Here is a 19,093-nt window from a genome sequence, read left to right as displayed (position 1 = left end):
GCCTATATTATATCATATCTTGGTTTAACCCACTGAGCTTACGGGTAGTTACCGTTAGTGCGAGCAGTGAACCACGAAGAGGCTGGTATAAAGCGTCTCGCTATCTAATACACCATTAATTGAAGTGGTTAAAGAGTGGAGAAAGTAATGTTTTAACTTTACATATTTTTTTTATCAAATATTTAATATGTTGAAGTATATGCTTTCCATCAATTTTAGATACCGTACCCTATACAGGGCCCAGGTTTGCCCTCGCTTGGAGTTCTGTTCTCATTTCTACGCTGATGCACCCTATGAAAAAAATAGTTTTTTTCAATTCCTTAGGACCCTCTAAATCACTCACTTCGCACAGAAGTTTTGTCTGTGTGTTGTCTATCAGTCACTCACTAACGGAATAGTATAATATATGTATATTAGATGTTGAATATTAGCTCTGTCATCAAGTACTCTATGTTCCCCGATGTAAACTCCCCGTGGCCGTAGCTCTGTTTCTTACAATGAACTTTACCTTCTCTTTTGGGAGTCGCTACTTCGTGAAAATACAAATATGTGTACGTTAACAAAATGCTGCCTTCTTTTGTTATAACCAAATTTTATTTTTAAGTATCATTTTGGGTATCTTAAAAATTATCAGCTAACTTTGTTTTTATTCATATAAATGTTGTTTATTTTCACACAACTCTACAGTCTAATAATTATAATGTAGTTTTTTTTTTATCTTCACAGTCTACCCCAAACATAGCTGGGTAGGCAAAGGGAACCTGGGGACCTAGTGTTAATGCACTCCGTTTCCTCATTAGGACATTTCTATTTTCCACTTTTCGTCCAATTCTGGAAGCATTGAATGTTGAGTGGTGGAACTTAAGCCCGTATCCCTAGTTACCAGGGCGAGAAAATCAAAATATTAAATATTATGATTTCCTCCAGAGAGGTGGGAACGCACAACCTGTAGCTACCATAACCTTGCACCACGACAGACCTCAGCTTGATAATATGATAGATATATATCCTAAATCAAGAAAATGTGTATTATTATGTTCTTTCTTGTATTAACTACCTATCTATATTGTTTTGAAAGAAGTCCATTTTTGAATTATTTTTTTGTATATATAGACTTAAGACCTCTTACTTATAACTGGTTAAAATATATAATTTTTATTCGGACACTGAATGTATCGTAATAAAAAAAATAATAATAATAACACGTCAATCGATTTATCCTTGTCAATGGAGTGTGATTCTAATTAATTTACATAATTAAAATGTTACACATGAAGCACCTGACTTAGCCTCCTTTTGTTACAACAAATTTGTTCTCCTTAATATTTAAATATTTTAAATATTAAACGGAGAAAAACATGCTCTCAGGCTCCTCGAGTGGTAATCGAACCTAAAGCCTATCGAGTCCTGCCCCACCACCTCACACTCATCTATCGAACCTCCTCCCACATAATTGCTTTTGACATTGATGGTTGAAACTAGTACTATTAGTACCGGTTTACTATCTCGAACTAGAATGTAGTACTTACCATATATGTATGTAACTTCATCTTTAACTCTGTAACAGGAAAATGGAAAATAAGAGCCTTTTAATAAGCAGTTGTAATATTTAGATTGCGTTAAAATCCACTTTGCGCCCAATTTCGAGACATTGTGTGTTGAATGGTGGAACATAACGCCACGCCTTGCCAGAGCCTGAAAATAACAAAAGTTATAGCATTTTTTTTCTTTTCTCGTTTTACGTTGTTTATTTATATAATATTAATATAGGCAGAGGGAGAAAATTGCAGTTAGACATGAACTATAGTTATTGATTTATTAGTTATAACTTTAAACTTTTACTTTCCTTGCTGTGGTAAGGAGGCAAAGCGCCAGCTCAATATGCCAGGAGAGCGGGTAACGAAAGTATCTTAATGGGAACGGAGGCTCCCTGTGCCTATGTGCGGAATAAAAAAAGAAATAAAAAGACTAGCAAGAACAACAAGATATAACGACTGTACCTTAGAGGACTCAATTCAAGAATTCAATTATTCGTGAAATTCTACTACAAGTAACATTTCACGAATAATTTAGTTGAAATTAGGTAATAAATCCCTATAAGATATATTTTAATAGCTTAAATATACTCATATGTATGAAATATTTCATAACGTCTATAATTCGGTTGAAAACTGGAAGATGGCCAAAAACGAAAACGCTATTAGTTTAAGAGCGAACTTGAAAAACCGACTGATAGTAAAATGCTATAAGAGTATAGAAGAAATAATATAATATCTTTTGCTTCGTTCTGTATCCAGTATATAGGAGAGTAGGCTGAAGGAATTTAGTGTTAAAGCACTCCGTTTCCCAAGTAACATTTAATTTTCGAAACAGACGCCACACCTCAGACGACTTCAAATATAACATTTATACTTATTTCTCGCTTATCTAAGAGAAGGCAGAGAAAATTTCAATTTATTCTTTACTCACGTATGCTAACAATATTATGTAAATACTTGTAAATCTTCAAATAACCGGTCACAACTCGTTGGATATGTAACATATAGTTATATCTCTTTTTTCAATATACCACGGCGTTGAGTTCCGCCACACATCACGCGTAAAAATAAGCCACAGAGTGTCTTAACACTAAATAACTATTACCTATTCACGGTAGACGCTAGAAATGAGGCAAGATAAAAAAAATAATATAAAACCTAGTCTAGAGACTTTAAAACATATTCAAAGTAAAAGTTGCACACAGTAGTGTCATTTAACTTTTTTAATTGCAATCTTTCATAAACTTTACTTACTCGTAAGTACCGGAGTAAACTAGCACTAGTTTTTTTTTATTTTCTACCACAAAAGAAATGCAATTATTACACTTTTAAAGCTTTAAATGGTTGTAGGGTAGTCGTTATTTATTTTGCTGTGTGTTTGTTGTTACTGGAGTGTTTTTTTTTATTTTAAGCTGGATCCTGCATACAGAAAGGTAAAAAGAGGGAATCTTGTATTAACCACTCCGCTCCCCATTTTATGTGTAATTTTCAAGACATTGGGTGTTGAATGGTGGAACTCAACGCTATCAGATCGAGAAAAAGAAAATAAATTGTTCCCCTTAGTGGGTATCTAAACAACAATTGCCGAAAATAAATTAATTTTTAACAAAAAGAAAACCGACTTTTAACAACGAACTAAAAAGTGAAAAATAATTATACAAAGATTTTATAATTTTGAAGTCTTAGTAATTTTGAAGTCTTAGTCTAATTCGTTGTTAGAAGTCGGTTTTCTTTTTGTTAAAAAATAATTTATTTTACGATTTTAAGTGATGGGTAGATCTTAAAATGATGCTTCTTAAACGAGTGGTGATGGTGGTGGTAGTGGTTGTCAACGAGTGGTTGTGGTTGTCCTATGTAAAACTTTATTTAATTAGGTTTTATTTTTGTGCAAAGTTACACTTTGGTATATTGACAAGAACATACATAAAAAGTATTCGGACGAATTGAGAATCTCCCTTTTTTGAAGTTGGTTGAAAATGAGAACATCCCCTTTTTTGAGGTTGGTTGAACGATCAGGAATCTCACTTCTGACATCAATTTAAAAAGTTTTTGTAACTATTATAGTATAATCAATTTTTTACCAAAAAAAAAACAAACTTTCTCAATTTTCACCAGATCCCATAATCGGAACCTAACCAAACTTTCACCAAATTAAACCTTGAAGTGTATCCTTTCAAATAAAAAAAGAATCATCAAAATCGGTTGGCGCGACATTGAGTTATACGTCTATTTGTCGCGCACATACCTAATGCAAATTTAAGACTTATGTGAATTTCTCATAGATACCATTGTCAGACATGGACCAAAAAAAAATGGGACCATTCGGGAAGCTTCACCTTTCAAACAAAAAAAAATTTTCAAAATCGGTTCACCCAGTCAAAAGTTATGAGGTAACAAACATAAAAAAAAAAAAAAAAAATACAGTCGAATTGATAACCTCCTTTTCTTACAGAAGTCGGTTAAAAAAGTAAATTAACCAATATACTTACTTTTCTTCCAGGTGGCATTTTATCCTGGGGTAAAGTCCTGAATTTCTTCCCTGTAGGAGGGGAAAGAGAGTGCCAGCCCTCCGGCTTCACTATAGCACGGGCTGGAATATGCGTGAACCCTTATGACTGTCGGCAGCGAGACGGCAAGCCTTTGGGGGACTGCGCTCACGGGCTAGGTGTATGCTGCGTTTGTAAGTATTTATTAAAAATAGTTCAATTTTTTTTCGTGTTAGGTCAGCAGAGAGATCTTAGTGTTAAGATACTTTCTCCATTTACATTTACTCCATTTAGAAGCATTTTTGTGTCACTTTATCTTCTTACTACAGCTAAGAAATAAATATAATACTTAGCTAAGTACTTTCAGGAATTCTGTTAGAACTTAAAATAGTTTTTATATCGATATGTACCATTCAAGTCAAATGTTCCTCTTTATCGGACAAAGTTTACAACTTAGTTCCGATAGGTTGGACGCTCTGCCAATAATATGTATAGATACTCCACAAAGAGAAGTTACGGGAAAAATTTGTCAGTTGTTACAAATTTAAAAGTACCTACATACTTTAATTTTCATAATAGAGACCTACGCGTTGCTTCCTTAATTTTAACTTTTTCAGTTTTCAACCTCACGAATTTTCATATATTAATATTAGTAGGATATCAGCATATTGATAACAACAAAACTTGTGATGGTTGTAGGTTCAAATGTCGTTAGAAACATTACATGTGAAATATTTAAGTTTTACATGCCTCTAAAAATGTAGGAGATATGTAAAAAAAATTAAATGTGAATTAGTTTTATTGTAGCGTCACGCTGTATCTCGCAAATAATTTATTCCTCCGAATGGAAATCGAACTCACGATTACTGCGTTCACATGAGACACTGTTTCACTGAACCTAGATGGTTAACCATTGCAAAATAAAATATAATACACTCTTAACGAATTCATTAAGTACTAAAGAGTCTATTTTAATAGAAATCCTCGTACAAAAGAACCGGCGTGGCGTTAAAACAAGTAGAATAAGAAATAAAATCGTTTCATTACAAACTTCAAAACTTCTTAGTTCTTAGTACTCGTTGTAAAGAAAAAAAAAGGTATTTTAATCGTATTATAGAGTTCAAGCGTATTTTTTTATTTCACAGCATTTTTCAAAAAGAAACTTTAATACTTGTTTCTTTTTCTTCAAAAATTACAATTTCTATATCTTTTCTACTAAAAGACAAGATGAAAAATGAGGGCTGTACATACGATTCCCGAGAGAGTTAATAAAAGAATATAGAATATATTATAGCTGCTCCAGTCTGATTCAATAAAACGCGGCGTTAGGTTCCGCCATCTAAGCCCCACGTAATGTTTTAAATGTCTTCTTAATGGATCGGAAAGTGGAAAACGTTATGTCTCAACGCTAGATATCCTCTATCTTCCTTTACGATATATTGTCCCATCTTTACTTACATTTACATACAAATAGAAAATTTAAAAAACCTTTTTAAACCGAAAGCTCGATTTATATCAAGCAATTGATAAAACAAGCTTTCCCAAGCTCATTCTCATGCTTAAGCAGTTGTCGCGTAACTCTTGCGCATTCGTAGCAAAGTTTTCCAATTTATAAACAATTCTACTTTAAACTTGTATTGAACGACACCGCAAACTGAATGGCGTATAGATCTTAGAATCTACGTAGGTACCTATTGTTCTGTTAGACCCACTTCGGGAATGTTCTCTATATACTATACTAGTTGGGGAAATTGTGGGATTTAGGTAAAACGGGGTGTAAGTTTAAAATCGTTATTTTACAGGTCATGTAAAAGTTTATGTAGATATTATATTTATACTTTTTTTTAAGTTTTAAAGTTTTACGTGTGCAACTTCGAGAATATGCATAGCATAATAGGCACCAGGAATCTACTTTTAATGCTCTGTTCTCTACTTCGTTGAGTGGTGGAACTCAACGCCGCGTTTTGCCCCGTCATAGTAGCGAGAAAATGATAATGAATGAATAATTTCAAACAAATCGAATCCATGACCGTGGTATTTACAGTCAGACAGGCATACAATTAAAAATAAATTGTTCCTTATTATCGATCAAAAATGGTTTAAAGGTTTAATTTTACGTTCCATAATAACTAATTACAAACATACATTTTTTGATAAAGCGTAAATTGATTACAATTTATATAATTAATTCGTTTTTAAAAAAATGTACTTATACATTTTACAGTAAGAGACATGTAATTAGGTGTTAGATTTCTAAGCAAGTATTTTGTATGAAAACAATAAGAAATTTATTTTTATCTTCACATTGTATACCGCATAGAGTAGGCAGAGGGGGCATGGGAATCTAGTGTTAAGGCACTCCGTTTTTATCCAGACACTTCCGTTTACCACTTTTCGCCGAATCCTGGAGGCACTGAGTTGAGCGGCTTTGCCTCGTTACCAGAGCGAGGATACAAAAATATTAAATATTTCATTTTCTCGAATGTGAATCGAACCTACACATGTCGCGTTTGAGTTTGTGCCCCTGCACCACGACTGGCCTCAACAAGAAATTTTTAATAACTAAACGAGCTACAGCAAAATCATACGAGACTTACTCAAGCAATTATCCAGCGTATTTGCTAACACTTAAGAGGCTTAGAGTTGACGATAATTTAATTAAATGGCGTTATTTAGTTCCTATTAGCAAGATTTGTGAGGTAGTTAATTAAAATTAAATTGATTTGTATTTCATAGAATAACATTCTTTTAGCTTCAGGAAACAGCAGGCTAGGCAGAGGGAAACTTAATGTTAAGGCACTCTGTTCCTTCGTTTCCTCTGAATTCTAGAGGCGTTTTAAGAGGCGAAACTAAACATTGCGCTTTTTCTCGACACCAGAGCGAAGAAATGAAAATACTAAATATTTCATTTCCTCAAATGGAAATCGAACCTATTCCTTATTTTTTTCTAGTATCTATTGTAGTCATTTTTTTAGCTTTATTCGCATATAGTAGGGTAGACAGAGAGAACCTAGTATTAAAGCACTCCGTACCCATTTTCTTTACACACATTGTGGAATGAGTGGTGGAGATCAAAGTCGTAGAAATAATTCAATATCTTAAGTGGGAATCGAACCCATCACAATCATTACGTTTATAGTCGAAAGCTGTGCTTATGCGCCATGATGATCTCGATTTTCTAACGACGCTTTTTTAAAAGAATATAATTTATTTTATTACAGATTGAAATCTTCTATCATATTAATTAAATTCTGTGTAGTTGTGTTAGAAGTAAGACTTAATAAAAAATAGCTTGACTTGTTAATACCTTGTTTATATTTAACTCTTCAAGTTTACTTTATTTATTTCATTTAAAATATTAAGCTCAGAGTTTCTTTAGAAGTTACTATTTTTATGCTGACTTATATAAAGTGTAAGAAAATTTTGTTTACATTTCTCTAGTGGTTAGTGGTTGTGTTGTGGTTTTTTTGAGAGAAAACTTTTAACTTTAGGTTTTATAGTATTTTTATATTTCTTTGCTTTTTTCAGTTTTACGCTATTTCTTAAATATAAAAAACTCAAAAATTTGGCGGAAGCTGGGTAACGGAGTGTCTTAACTCTAGGTTCCCTCTGCCCATCTTGTTCCATGCGGGATACATTGTGAATCTAAATTATTTTTTTCCTTTCCTTACAGTCGAAGTGACCTGCGGTGCGACAGTACAGAATAACCTGACGTACTTCATGTCACCAGGCTTCCCCGAGCTCTGGACTGGGGAGAAGGATTGCACTATACATATAGAAAAAAGTTACGCCGGTATAATGCAATTGAGGATAGATTTCGTCCATTTTACTATTGTAAGTAATTTTTAAGCTTTACGCTATATCCCGCAGGGAAAACCGAGGGAAACGAAAGCTAAGATAAAAAGCCTTGAGTAGCGGAACTAAACGCCGCGTCTTTTTTTATAATCAAAGCGATAAGCGGTTTTTGTTTTCGCTTTTTAACAAAGTACGTAGTAGGAACCTAGTCTTAAGAAACAATAATCGAGACATTATATAAAAGAACAACCGTCACGTTTACAGTTAGACGTTCTGCCACTACGCCGCGAAGGGTTCAACGCCAAAATTATTTATTGTAAAAGTCGCTGAAAGAAAAACAAAAATATTTTTGGCTTGTTGTTTCAGCTAACTAATTACTGAATGATTAATCACTTCACAGTTGTACTTCTTTGCTTTCTAAATAAATAGGCTATTTGATTTCAGTTCATCTTTCATAATGTTAGAGGTTTTACTTTTATGTTAGTGTTATGAAAAGTACATCATTATGGCGTCTCGTCGTCGAAGCAACTATAAACGTGATAGTTGGGTGTTCGATTCTTACTCGAGGGAAAGGTTATTGTCATTGCCTCGCTCTAATAACAAGACAAAGCGTAGCGTTGAGATACGCTACACAAGACTTAACAGTTAACATTCCTAAAACTAGGTAATGCATGGGCAAGACAGTGTCTTAACACTTGGTTCTCTCTATTTACCCTGCTAAGTGGGGAATGATAAACAATATATATTAAAAACGTTTTCTTTTCTTATTTTGAATATATTTAATATATATTTCAGGGGCAGCCCAATCGTACGACAGGTGAATGCGACGAAGACGCCATGATCTTGGGGGAGGGTGCGGCCAACTTTACCATATGCGGACAAAACCATGGTCAACATAGTAAGGATATTATAATTAATTTCTATATTTATGTAGATAAATAAAAGATGACAGAAAAAAAAAATGGTTCCCACTCAAAGGAACGAAATATTTAATATTTTCTTTTCCACGCTTTGGATCGAGACAAAGCACGAACTTGAGTTCTGCTACTCGACATGCAATATTACCAGAATTCGACGGAAAGTGGGAAACGAAAGTACCTTTATAAGTATGGAGCGTCTTAATACTAGGTTCCCAGGTTTTCTCTGCCTACCCTGCTATGTTGTACAGGATACAGATTGAAGCTAAAAAGTAATCTTTTTGAGCCAGATTTGAACTGATGGCCATCTTCTTAAGTCAAACATTTTCTTACTGAAATGAAAATCTTACAAAATCAAATGATAAAATTAACAACACCGCTACGAATAGAATATTCTTATCCGTAGTCTTAGATCTTAGGTGGGAGTAATAAATTAGAGCCACTTTTCTTACTTTACAAGCACTTTGTTCTCACCCGCCCATCAGTTCAATGGTTTAAAAGCTTAGAAAACTTATAAATGATATAAAATAATGTTATTTACTTACATTTTCATAAAATTTTGCCACTTTAGATTAAGTTCAATTAAATTGTGAGTGATTTTTGAGGTCGTCGTGCGAATGATGTAGCTTTGATTCCCATTCGGGGGAATGAAATATGCATATATTTACAATTCTTCGTTCTGGTGACAAGGTAAAGCGCAGCAGGGAGATCCGCTACTCAAAAAGGCAGAAGGAAACCGGAAATGTCTTAATAGGAACGGAGTGTCTTGACACTAGATTCCTAGGTTCCCTCTGCCTACCCTGCTATGTGCTAGATATGGCGTGAAGCTAAAAAATATTTAAATAATAATATTTTGGCTAGAATGTAAAGAAATGCGTCGAATTTTTTTTTATGTTTATTTCGCAATTTCACGGTAGTGTTGTTAGAATTTATGTTATGTTAGTGACACGTGTTTTAAACGATTGCCGTATCGTATTTTGTATGTGGCTTTAAAATATGTAATCTTTTTGTTATGTTCAAAATTAAATTGGATTTTTTATTAAAATTCTATGTTAAAAAATGAATATACCTTTTTTTAAAGTATAGGTGTTAAATAGCGGATTTTAACGCCTTACTTTCTTTTGGTATCCGAGCGAAGCGTGATAATAATTAACACTCTCGAGTGGGAAACCAACCAAAAACCGTTGCGCTTACAGCCAGACGACGTAATTAAAACAAAATATAAGCAGAATGGGCAGAGAAATCCTAGTGTTAAGACATTCCGTTCCCCATTCAAACACTATTGTTGGCCACTTCCTGCCGTATTCTTGAAGTATGAGGTGCTGATGTGCGCGCTTTGCCTGGTTACCATTACAAATAAATGATAATATTAAACACTTCGTTTCCTTGAATCGGAATCGCTTCTTAGGAGAGAAGCCTTAATAAAATCTAACATTAACTTTTATCCCAACAGTCTACTACACATTACCAAGTAACGCCGAGACCAAGGAAGCGGGGGAACTCCCTACCACCAAGTCTACGCCTCTCGTCATCCGCATGAGAGGTAGCGAGATGCCGCGGCTGTGGATGCTGCGTTTAGCGCAGATGCCCCTCGCTCAGTCATCTCCACACAATTGCTTGCAACATCATGTTGAGAATAATGGTAAATGTTTTTTTTTTTATTTTTGTTCTTTTTTGGTACACGCTGTATCACGTAAATAGAGTAGAGGGAATCATTTTCGAGACATTGCTTGGGGAATGTTAGAAGTTAATACCGCGTTTTGTAATTTAAAAACAATTTTTTGTAAATAATAGTAATTAAGTAATTTGTAAGTAAGTAATTTGTAATTAAAACATATATAATACTATAAGCCTACCAGCTGGTTTGCCCTCTTGGTCAAATGAAAATAAACTAAGAGTTGTGAATGAAGTATACCTATCACATTCATTATGTGAGATATCCGACACAAAAATATATTTTCAATTCAATTCTGTTCAATTTCAATTTTTTCATTTCAATAAAATTGATTATAGAATGATTTATTTTAATATTATAAATAAGTAGTTTTGTACTTTTTCCGTATAGTGTGTCCTACTACTTTGGCTGTAAATCTAATGTTAAGACACACTATTCCTCACATTCCGCTCAATTTTTAAGAAATGGCGTATTGAGTAGCGGAACTTAACGCCGTGTTCTATAATAAAAAGAATATAAAATCTCAAAAACCATATTGCTTTTCCAGGTACAATAAAATCGTTCAACTACGCGTCAAACGGGCGACACCTCGCCAGCCAGGAGTACCGAGCGTGCGTACGAAGGAACGTCGGCTTCTGCTCTATAAGATATACGCCGTGCGACAGTCGGTCGTTTAGGATAGGACCCAGAGGGGATGATGTGGAACCTGCTGGTTAGTGGTAATTTAAGTGTTTTTTTTTTAAATTTTGATTTAAAAGCCAGTTGTGGCGTAGGGACATAAACATGGGTCTCTCCAGGAAATTAAATATTTTCATTTCTTCGCTCTGTATCGAGGCAAAACGCGGCATTAAGTTCCGTCACTCAACTCCAGAATTAAGAAGAAAATGGAGAGCGAAGTGTCTTAACACTACACATCCTCTGCTCACCGTGCTACATACGGAATACATTGAAGGCAGAAAAAGAAATATTTTGAAGGAAAGCAGAGAGAACATCTATAGAGACTGTCACTTAACATTTTTTTTAAAACTTTGACGCTGTATTCCGCTGTGGTGTCATCTATGTATACTAAAATAAGAAAAGAAATAAAAAAATATAGGTACCTACCTACTTTTCGTAACGCTGCAAATGGTAATCGAATTCGCGACCCTCGCCATAATAGCACGTTTATAACTGTCCGTTCAAGCAAACCAGTCATTTAAAAAATTAAAATTGTTAGAATATTCTTTACAATCTGATTTTGTGTTTGTTTAGGACCGTTACCTTTTTACTCATCCGTGGAATCAGTGTAATTCATTTTGTACGAGAAAATGAAGTAGATACTTGTATAGCAAGAAACCAGAGAAAATGATGGAATAAATTATAAAATTCTTTGTATAGATTATATCTCTTTTTATATAAAAAAGCAGCTTCACACTATATCCCGCACGTAACAGGAAAGACAGAGATTTAACAGAAATGTAGAACTTATCCTCCACTTTTTTCGAGTTCGAGGAAATATATGTCAGGAATCGAACCGGCATCTAAATGAAATTGTTAATTGGTCTACACTGGATACTGCATACTTATTATACGAAATCACACATAATTTTCTGAACAAAAAAAAAACAAATGAATAAATAATTACTTACAAGTATTTACCTCCAGGAGTTTCTTCAAAATTAATAACTTTTTAAACTAATTTGTTCACGAATTGTTTTTGAAATTCACAAACTTTGAATAACCACAACTTTCAGGTTTATTTTGACTTACAAATCCGATTATTTACATATTTAATCTTAAAATTCTTAGCGAAACTTCAAATGGATAAATTTATTTTAACATGGATTCTGCAAGTTAATAATTATATCTTTATACTAATCCACAACTGTCTATTTTTCTAAGAAAATTATTCTAAAGAGGCCATCGTGGCGCAGTGGCAGAGCCTTCGACTGTAAACGCGATGGATTCGATTCCCACTTGGGGGAAACAAATATTTTCCTTTGCCCGTTCTGGTAACAAGACAAAAGCGATGTTGAGTTAACATGAGGTCCACTTTGCCTACCCTGATATTACCTACCGGAAAAAGGATGAAATTTAAAAAAAAAAACAATAACCATAACTCCCAAACCATACTCTATGTTGAAAATCTTTATGGTATACTCATTTAATTGGTTTTTTTAATTTCTTACAAGTATCAAGGAAACGGCCTGTTTTCATCGATCAATCAAAGCCCGGGGTTAGGTACACCACTCAACCCAACAGTTTTAATAAAATTCCCTTTGATAAATGAACTTTCATTAATTTTATCGATAATTTACATCAAAGCTTTTGTGAATGAGTTCATGTTACCAGGAAGTCTTTATTAGAAAAAGTAAAATGTTAAATAAATAATTTATATTCATTGTAATTTAAACAGCATCAGATCCAATCGACCAAGTTATGCCAGTAGATGATGAGATGACTCAAGACGAGGAAGAAGGCTCGGGCGCGGAGCCTCAGATAGTAGAAACGTCAACACCACAACCAGGCATAATGTCAAGAGTAAGAATTATATGATATTATTATAAGACGCTGTCGTGGAACAGCTACAGTTAGACAGTGTAAACGCGACGTTTGTGGGTTCGATTCCCACTCGGAGGAACATAAAAGAAAAAATAAAATTTATTCAATGATTTTCTCATTTAGAAATATTTAGTTTTTGTTTTTGTTTTATTGATCGATGAATAAAAATAATACATTCCCTATTACATTTCCTATTATATAGTTTAATCAACTCATTTAAGAAACTCAAATATTAATAATGTCCTCAAATATCCTACACTCATATTTTTTAGCAAAAATTAATTCGTTACCCGTAGATTTATTTTAAATTATAAATAATAATTTATATTCTAATTTAAATGTGATGTATTAAATATATCCTATAATAAAATATTAATAATAAGTCCAATTAAGCATCCAAAAATGTAATAATATGTAGTTTCCTGCCCTAATTACGTAGTATACTATTTAAAAAGAAATAAACAACCCCTATAACACAATAACCCCTGTATAACTAACCCCTAACCCCACTATAATCAGATCTGGAGCTATATCTGGCCGTCTCAGCAGAGATCCATGTGGGGCTGGTCGCCATACCTACAACACTACAGTAAAGAGAAGATGCAGTATTACGGCTACGGAGATTATGCTGGCCAGGGATTTGGTAGACAGAAGTGCACGGATAGGGTCACTATACCGTGTGAGAATGAATATTTTGTTTCGGTAAGTTATTTTTAAGGATATGTAATGCGCGGCGTTGAGTTCCTCCACTCAACACGTAATATCGGAAATTGAGAGGAAAGTGAGGAACGGTGTGTTTTAATACTAGGTCTCTTCTGTCTATCCTGCTATATTATCCTGTGCGGGATAGAGCGTGAAGCTAAAAGAATATGTAGAATAAGGAGGGAATTAATTTTGTTTTACGAAAAACTACTTATTTATAAGAAATCTAAATCTTTTAGTGGCCATTAAAGAATATACACGCTGTTACAAGATTTGAACCTACTCGTACACTTCTTCATGTTCCAACGGTTCATTTAATTAACCTGTATGTTTAAAGTTCACCATGTTTTTTTATGCCTACAAAAAATATTTCTTGTAGAAAGGCAAATAGGTAATTATTTCTGTGTACAAATTCATCCCTAAATAAAATACAATAAATAAAAAATAATCATAAACCTTATTCTATTTTATTTCAGTCACAAATGTTCAGTCCGGGTGTTTGCGACCCCCATCACTGTGGGGACACTTTCTGTCCCGGGAAACCATTCCGGGATTGCCATATGGATAGTTCCATCATCCCCTTCGCTGTTTCAGTACATTTTGGAGTGCCATCTGTAAAACAGAATCCAGAAGAAAACTTAGGAATCTGCTTGAAATATACTCAAATACCGTGCGACGCCTAAAAACTTAAAATCGTGTTTATTTTGCATTTTCTCGTTCGGGTAATAAGGCAAGGAAATTAAAAGTATCTTAAATGTAAATACTTTAGCTACATTAAGTTTATTTATTTAATTTATTTGTAATATATGTAACTTAATAAGTAATTTAATAAGAAAATTTATGTTGTAAATAATTGTATTTGTAAATAATTTAATTTATTGCTTATAACAAAATTTTATTATCACTGATCTTTGCTTATTTCTTTAAATGAAAAACTGTAATTAATTGATATTTTGCAAATTTTGATTAGTAAAAGGATGATGAAGATTCTTTTAGCTGCATGCCATTCTACATAGAAGTGTAGAGGCCATGACCTCAACCATTTTATCCACTTTCCTTCCCGTTTCCTAAAACATTATTTATTTTTATTAAAAAATACTCTTTAAAAAAGCATTATACGTATAATTTTTCTGCCAACAGTATATTCTTGTTAGTGTAATTCAGTATAAAGGAGACTCATCCTATTTACGTAAGTTAATTAAGTAAACAGTATTTTCTGAGTTAATAGCGTTTTGTATCTTGAGTGTACTCGGAGATATTTTAAATTTATTTTTGTAATGTGTTTGTTTAGATTTAACTAGCTTGCTTATGGCACGTGATTTTGTCTGAGGAATAAATGGACCTTATAGTCTTATTTCGACTTTTTGATACCAAGACATTGCATTGATGTGGTGTTGAGTTCCGCTCAATGGATTGATCAATAAGCGGAACGTAAGGATATATGTTATCTCTCTAACGCCCAATGTTAATAATCAATCCTAATCCATAAATTGAAACCATAGATTGAAATAGACAGAGATGGAGATTGGATAGACATGTCGAACAATACAAGATTGACGTTAACTGGAGATAGGAGATACATTATTAACATTGGGCGTAAGACACTTATAGACTCAGATATATTCGAGACATTGAATCTTGAGCAAAATTCAACGCCACGTTTTCTTAAAAGAGTGAAGAAATTAAAAAAGAAATATTCCCCCCAGTGGGATTTCCCAATCGAAAATTGGAGTTTTCGCCACGACCGCCTTTTGACATTTGGTATTTAAATAATCATTTTATGTTTGCTATTGTAAAATGAATGAAATCAAAAAATGCTTTAAAAATTCAATACTTTTTATTAAACTAGTAAACGTCTTGAGGGTTAACCTTTATGATCTAGCACAAGAGCATAAAAGTATAAAGTGAGTTTTCTTACGTCGAAGTAAATTACTCTTGTTTTTATAGTTCACTATTAAATAAATATTGATTTTCATTAAAGTTTGATTAAAGAAACCGTTTATAATTCAACGTTAAGTTTATTTTATATTCTATATTAGAATAAAATTGACTTTAGTCTACCCAATGCGAGAAAATACGAATATAAAAATAACAACAAAACCTAAATCTATATTTTTTCACTGAAATGAAGCTCTATCACTGAAATAAAGTTTTAGGCTACTATTCGTAATATATATCAATATAAAATGAAAAAAAATTACAAGTTCGACTTAAAAACGTTTAATTTTACAGTTTTTTATGAACTCATTTGGTCTAGTGATTTTGGACCAAATAGACTGTAACAAATGAACAGACAGACAGAGACGAACTACTGATTTTCAGAGTTACTTTTTTTTATTTATTTGTTATACTAGTGGGCCCGGACGCGGCTACGCGCGCGAAAATATAAGCCTAAATAATTAAAATAAGTTAAAAAATAATAATAAGTAGAAAAAATATCTGAGTAACCGAAACGAACAAACAAAAGATGTAAAAGTAACTAAAGGAAATTCTTAATATTGGAAAAAGAACCTAAAGTTTGCCGTGCGCGCGTAGTATACATTTTTCTATATTAAATAATTAATAATTTTTGCGAACAATATTAAATAAAATCTCAAATGATTAAAATTACGATATTTTAAGTGTATAACATCGGTATAGATAACCGAACTGAGATAAATTAATTATAAGCAGCAAATAATTAAATAAAAATTAACAGTAATTCGAAAATATATAAAAATTTACAAAACCATCAAAGTCATCTGCCCGTTCGCGTCGGTCATACTATACCACTCGTAGGCTAGGTCATTTCGAATCAGTGACATCTCCTTAATTATTTATTAGAATGTTATACAGTAAACTATACAGGTCGAAACGTGGGCACCGTTGCCACCAGCGGGCGAACCTATAAGACCGACCTCTGTCGAAGAGGTCCAAGACATTATTAAGCGCCTTAAGCTAAAGAAAGCCCCAGGATCCGATCGCATCTCGAATAAGATCCTTAAAATTCTTCCCTTTCACATCCTAACGCTTCTCGTCGCCATCTTCAACACGCTCTTAAAAGAGTGCTCATTCCCAGACCAATGGAAAGAGGCAATAGTCATAGGTATTCACAAGCCTAAGAAACCTCGCACATCCCCGTCCAGTTATCGCCCCATAAGCCTTCTCAGCTCAATGGGCAAAATATACGAACGTATCCTCCTCACTCGTCTCCAAGCCGCAGTCGTGGCCAATGACATAATCCCCCCGAACAATTCGGCTTTAGAGCCAAGCACCCCAGCATACACCAGGTACACCGCCTCACGGAATTCCTGTTATCCCGAGCCAAATTAATGCCATCAGCGGCAATCTTCTTAGACATTGCAAAAGCATTTGATAAAGTCTGGCACAATGGCTTGATTTACAAGTTACAAAAGACTAACGTACCTGACAGACTCGTGCACATCATTCGAGACTACTCATTTAGATATAGGGTAGAAGGCACCCTTCATCAAACCGCTCATTTAGATATAGGGTAGAAGGCACCCTTTCCTCCAGTAGGCCAGTTAGAGCTGGAGTCCCTCAGGGCTCCATATTATCGCCGCTTCTGTACAATCTGTACACTCACGACATCCCCAAAACCCCAGGTACAAACCTAGCCCTTTTCGCAGACGACACCGCCGTCTATACGTCCGGCCGTGTATCAGTCTGCATAGCTAAAAGACTCCAAAAGTCCATGGACCGCATAGGTCAGTGGCTATTTCAATGGCGCATAGAGGTCAATCCCGATAAAAGTAACATCATATACTTCCCCCTTCGTAGGACAGACTACCTGCCACATGTCCGCCTTTTAGGCAAAATAATTCCCGAGGCCAAACAGGCCAAATACTTAGGTGTCATTCTCGACAGTCAACTGTCCTTTAAAGCCCACATTACTTATGTTCGCCGCAAAGCGGCCTACGTTCTAAGTTGTTTGTATCCACTCATTTGTGCTAAAAGTAAACTCTCACTTAGAAATAAAATCCGACTCTATAAATCATGCGTCAGACCCATTTTCGCCTACGCCTGTGTTGTGTTCGCACAGACAGACCTTAGCCGATTACAAGTAATTCAAAACCGCTTCTTGCGTAATACTACCGGTGCCCCGTGGTACATGCGTAACACCGACCTCCATAGAGACGTTAAATTAGATTCAGTAAGAGAGCACTGTCGTAAGCTCTCTAGTAGCTATTTCACTAAAGCCGAATCGCATCCGAATCCGCTGGTGGTAAACTCGTGTAATTACGCCAAACGTCGCCCGTGGGATCGCCGTCGACCCCGGGATATCTTAACCGATGATGCTGACCCCATCACTAAAGCGAACGACCCTAAATTTGTAGGTAGGGCTACACACAATCGCACACATACACGCTACGCACACCGTCCCCGCCGGTGGAGACGAAGTCCCAGATTTACTGTGGCCCAATCGCGCCTCGGCGCGAGAGGAGCCCGCACTCATTAATCCAATAGGGCATCAAGAGCCCTCCCCAGTAGGCTTTGGTCGAACCGATCGAAGCAAAGCCCCCCACTACGAACGGTGTTCGCAAGTCGCGGTCCGAGTCTCAAAGGAGACGCCCTTGCGCCACTGTGTTCTCTTTTGATGGTACCTTCCACGGTAGCCATGCCAAGGTCAGAGCTCGTCTAGCTCGGCCTCCCCAAGTCCGGTGACGCTGTAGAGGCCGATATGGCCAACAGCATACTGCTCATTCGAAAAACGAAAAAAACGAGTAAACTATAATTTGAATCTAGATGAAATGCTAAAAGTGACTCTTATGTCTATTTTCATAAGGATGAATATCAAATTATAGAAATCATCTAATTTTTGTTAATGTATACAAATATATATCGGCGCGCGCCATGTATGCGTTAAGCAAACTCATTTTGGGTGACGTTTTCTTAAAACAACAAACTTTGCAAATCGTTGCCTAGCAACGGCGGATGTCATAAACATGGCGGAATAAATTGCATGTCGAATTAATAAGTATTTTAATATATTGATATATATCGAAAATATTACAAATATGAGAAAAAAAGTATCCTATGTTCATCCCGGGACCCTCAAGTATCTCTATATGTGTATGTTATCACAATAGAATTAGCGGTTTGAGCCTGATTGCGTAAAAGACAGACAGACAAACAGACAGACAGAGTTACTTTCGAATTTATAATATAGGTATGGATAGGTATGGATAAACTATAAACGTGTAAAAATGATAAGAAGCTGAGAAAGTTTCGAAGTAAATACAAATTGTATATAATAGATTCTCAGTTAATTGCACAGAATGAAGCCCAGACCCACGACCTGTAGCTCAGTAGTCGATATCATCACTAAAACAAAGTAAATTCCTCAAAAGATTTATAAAGCATAAAAGAGCTTCTCGTCTTCTTCTATCATATATAATGTGTGTATTAACACATGATGTTAGACATGGTGTTACTGAA

The 19,093-nt window shown here is 34.7% G+C and overlaps 1 protein-coding gene across 3 annotated transcripts in view; it reads left to right on the top strand.

Moving 5' to 3' along the window:
* LOC146539268 (uncharacterized) overlaps positions 1-14,562 on the top strand; it is a 44,325-nt gene extending 29,763 nt beyond the window's left edge. Inside the window, exons 2-9 of one of the 3 annotated variants that reach the window (XM_085185802.1) lie at positions 4,039-4,218; positions 7,698-7,858; positions 8,615-8,717; positions 10,190-10,378; positions 10,959-11,123; positions 12,807-12,931; positions 13,502-13,654; positions 14,131-14,562. In XM_085185802.1, coding sequence (XP_085041928.1) covers positions 4,039-4,218; positions 7,698-7,858; positions 8,615-8,717; positions 10,190-10,378; positions 10,959-11,123; positions 12,807-12,931; positions 13,502-13,654; positions 14,131-14,337 — 1,283 coding nt within the window. In that variant the 3' untranslated portion in view covers positions 14,338-14,562. Of the gene's footprint in view, positions 1-4,038; positions 4,219-7,697; positions 7,859-8,614; positions 8,718-10,189; positions 10,379-10,958; positions 11,124-12,806; positions 12,932-13,471; positions 13,655-14,130 lie in introns of all 3 variants that reach the window. The other 2 variants (XM_085185801.1, XM_085185800.1) reach the window with 2 other exon arrangements.
* Positions 14,563-19,093: the final 4,531 nt, after the last annotated feature.

This window comes from Heliconius melpomene, chromosome 5, assembly GCF_056956725.1.
Source record: "Heliconius melpomene rosina isolate 202511_hmr_F chromosome 5, ASM5695672v1, whole genome shotgun sequence".
Classification (NCBI taxonomy): Eukaryota; Metazoa; Arthropoda; class Insecta; order Lepidoptera; family Nymphalidae; genus Heliconius; species Heliconius melpomene.
The sequence above is the reverse complement of the archived record's forward strand: the minus strand, read 5'-3'. Positions and strand labels throughout refer to the sequence as shown.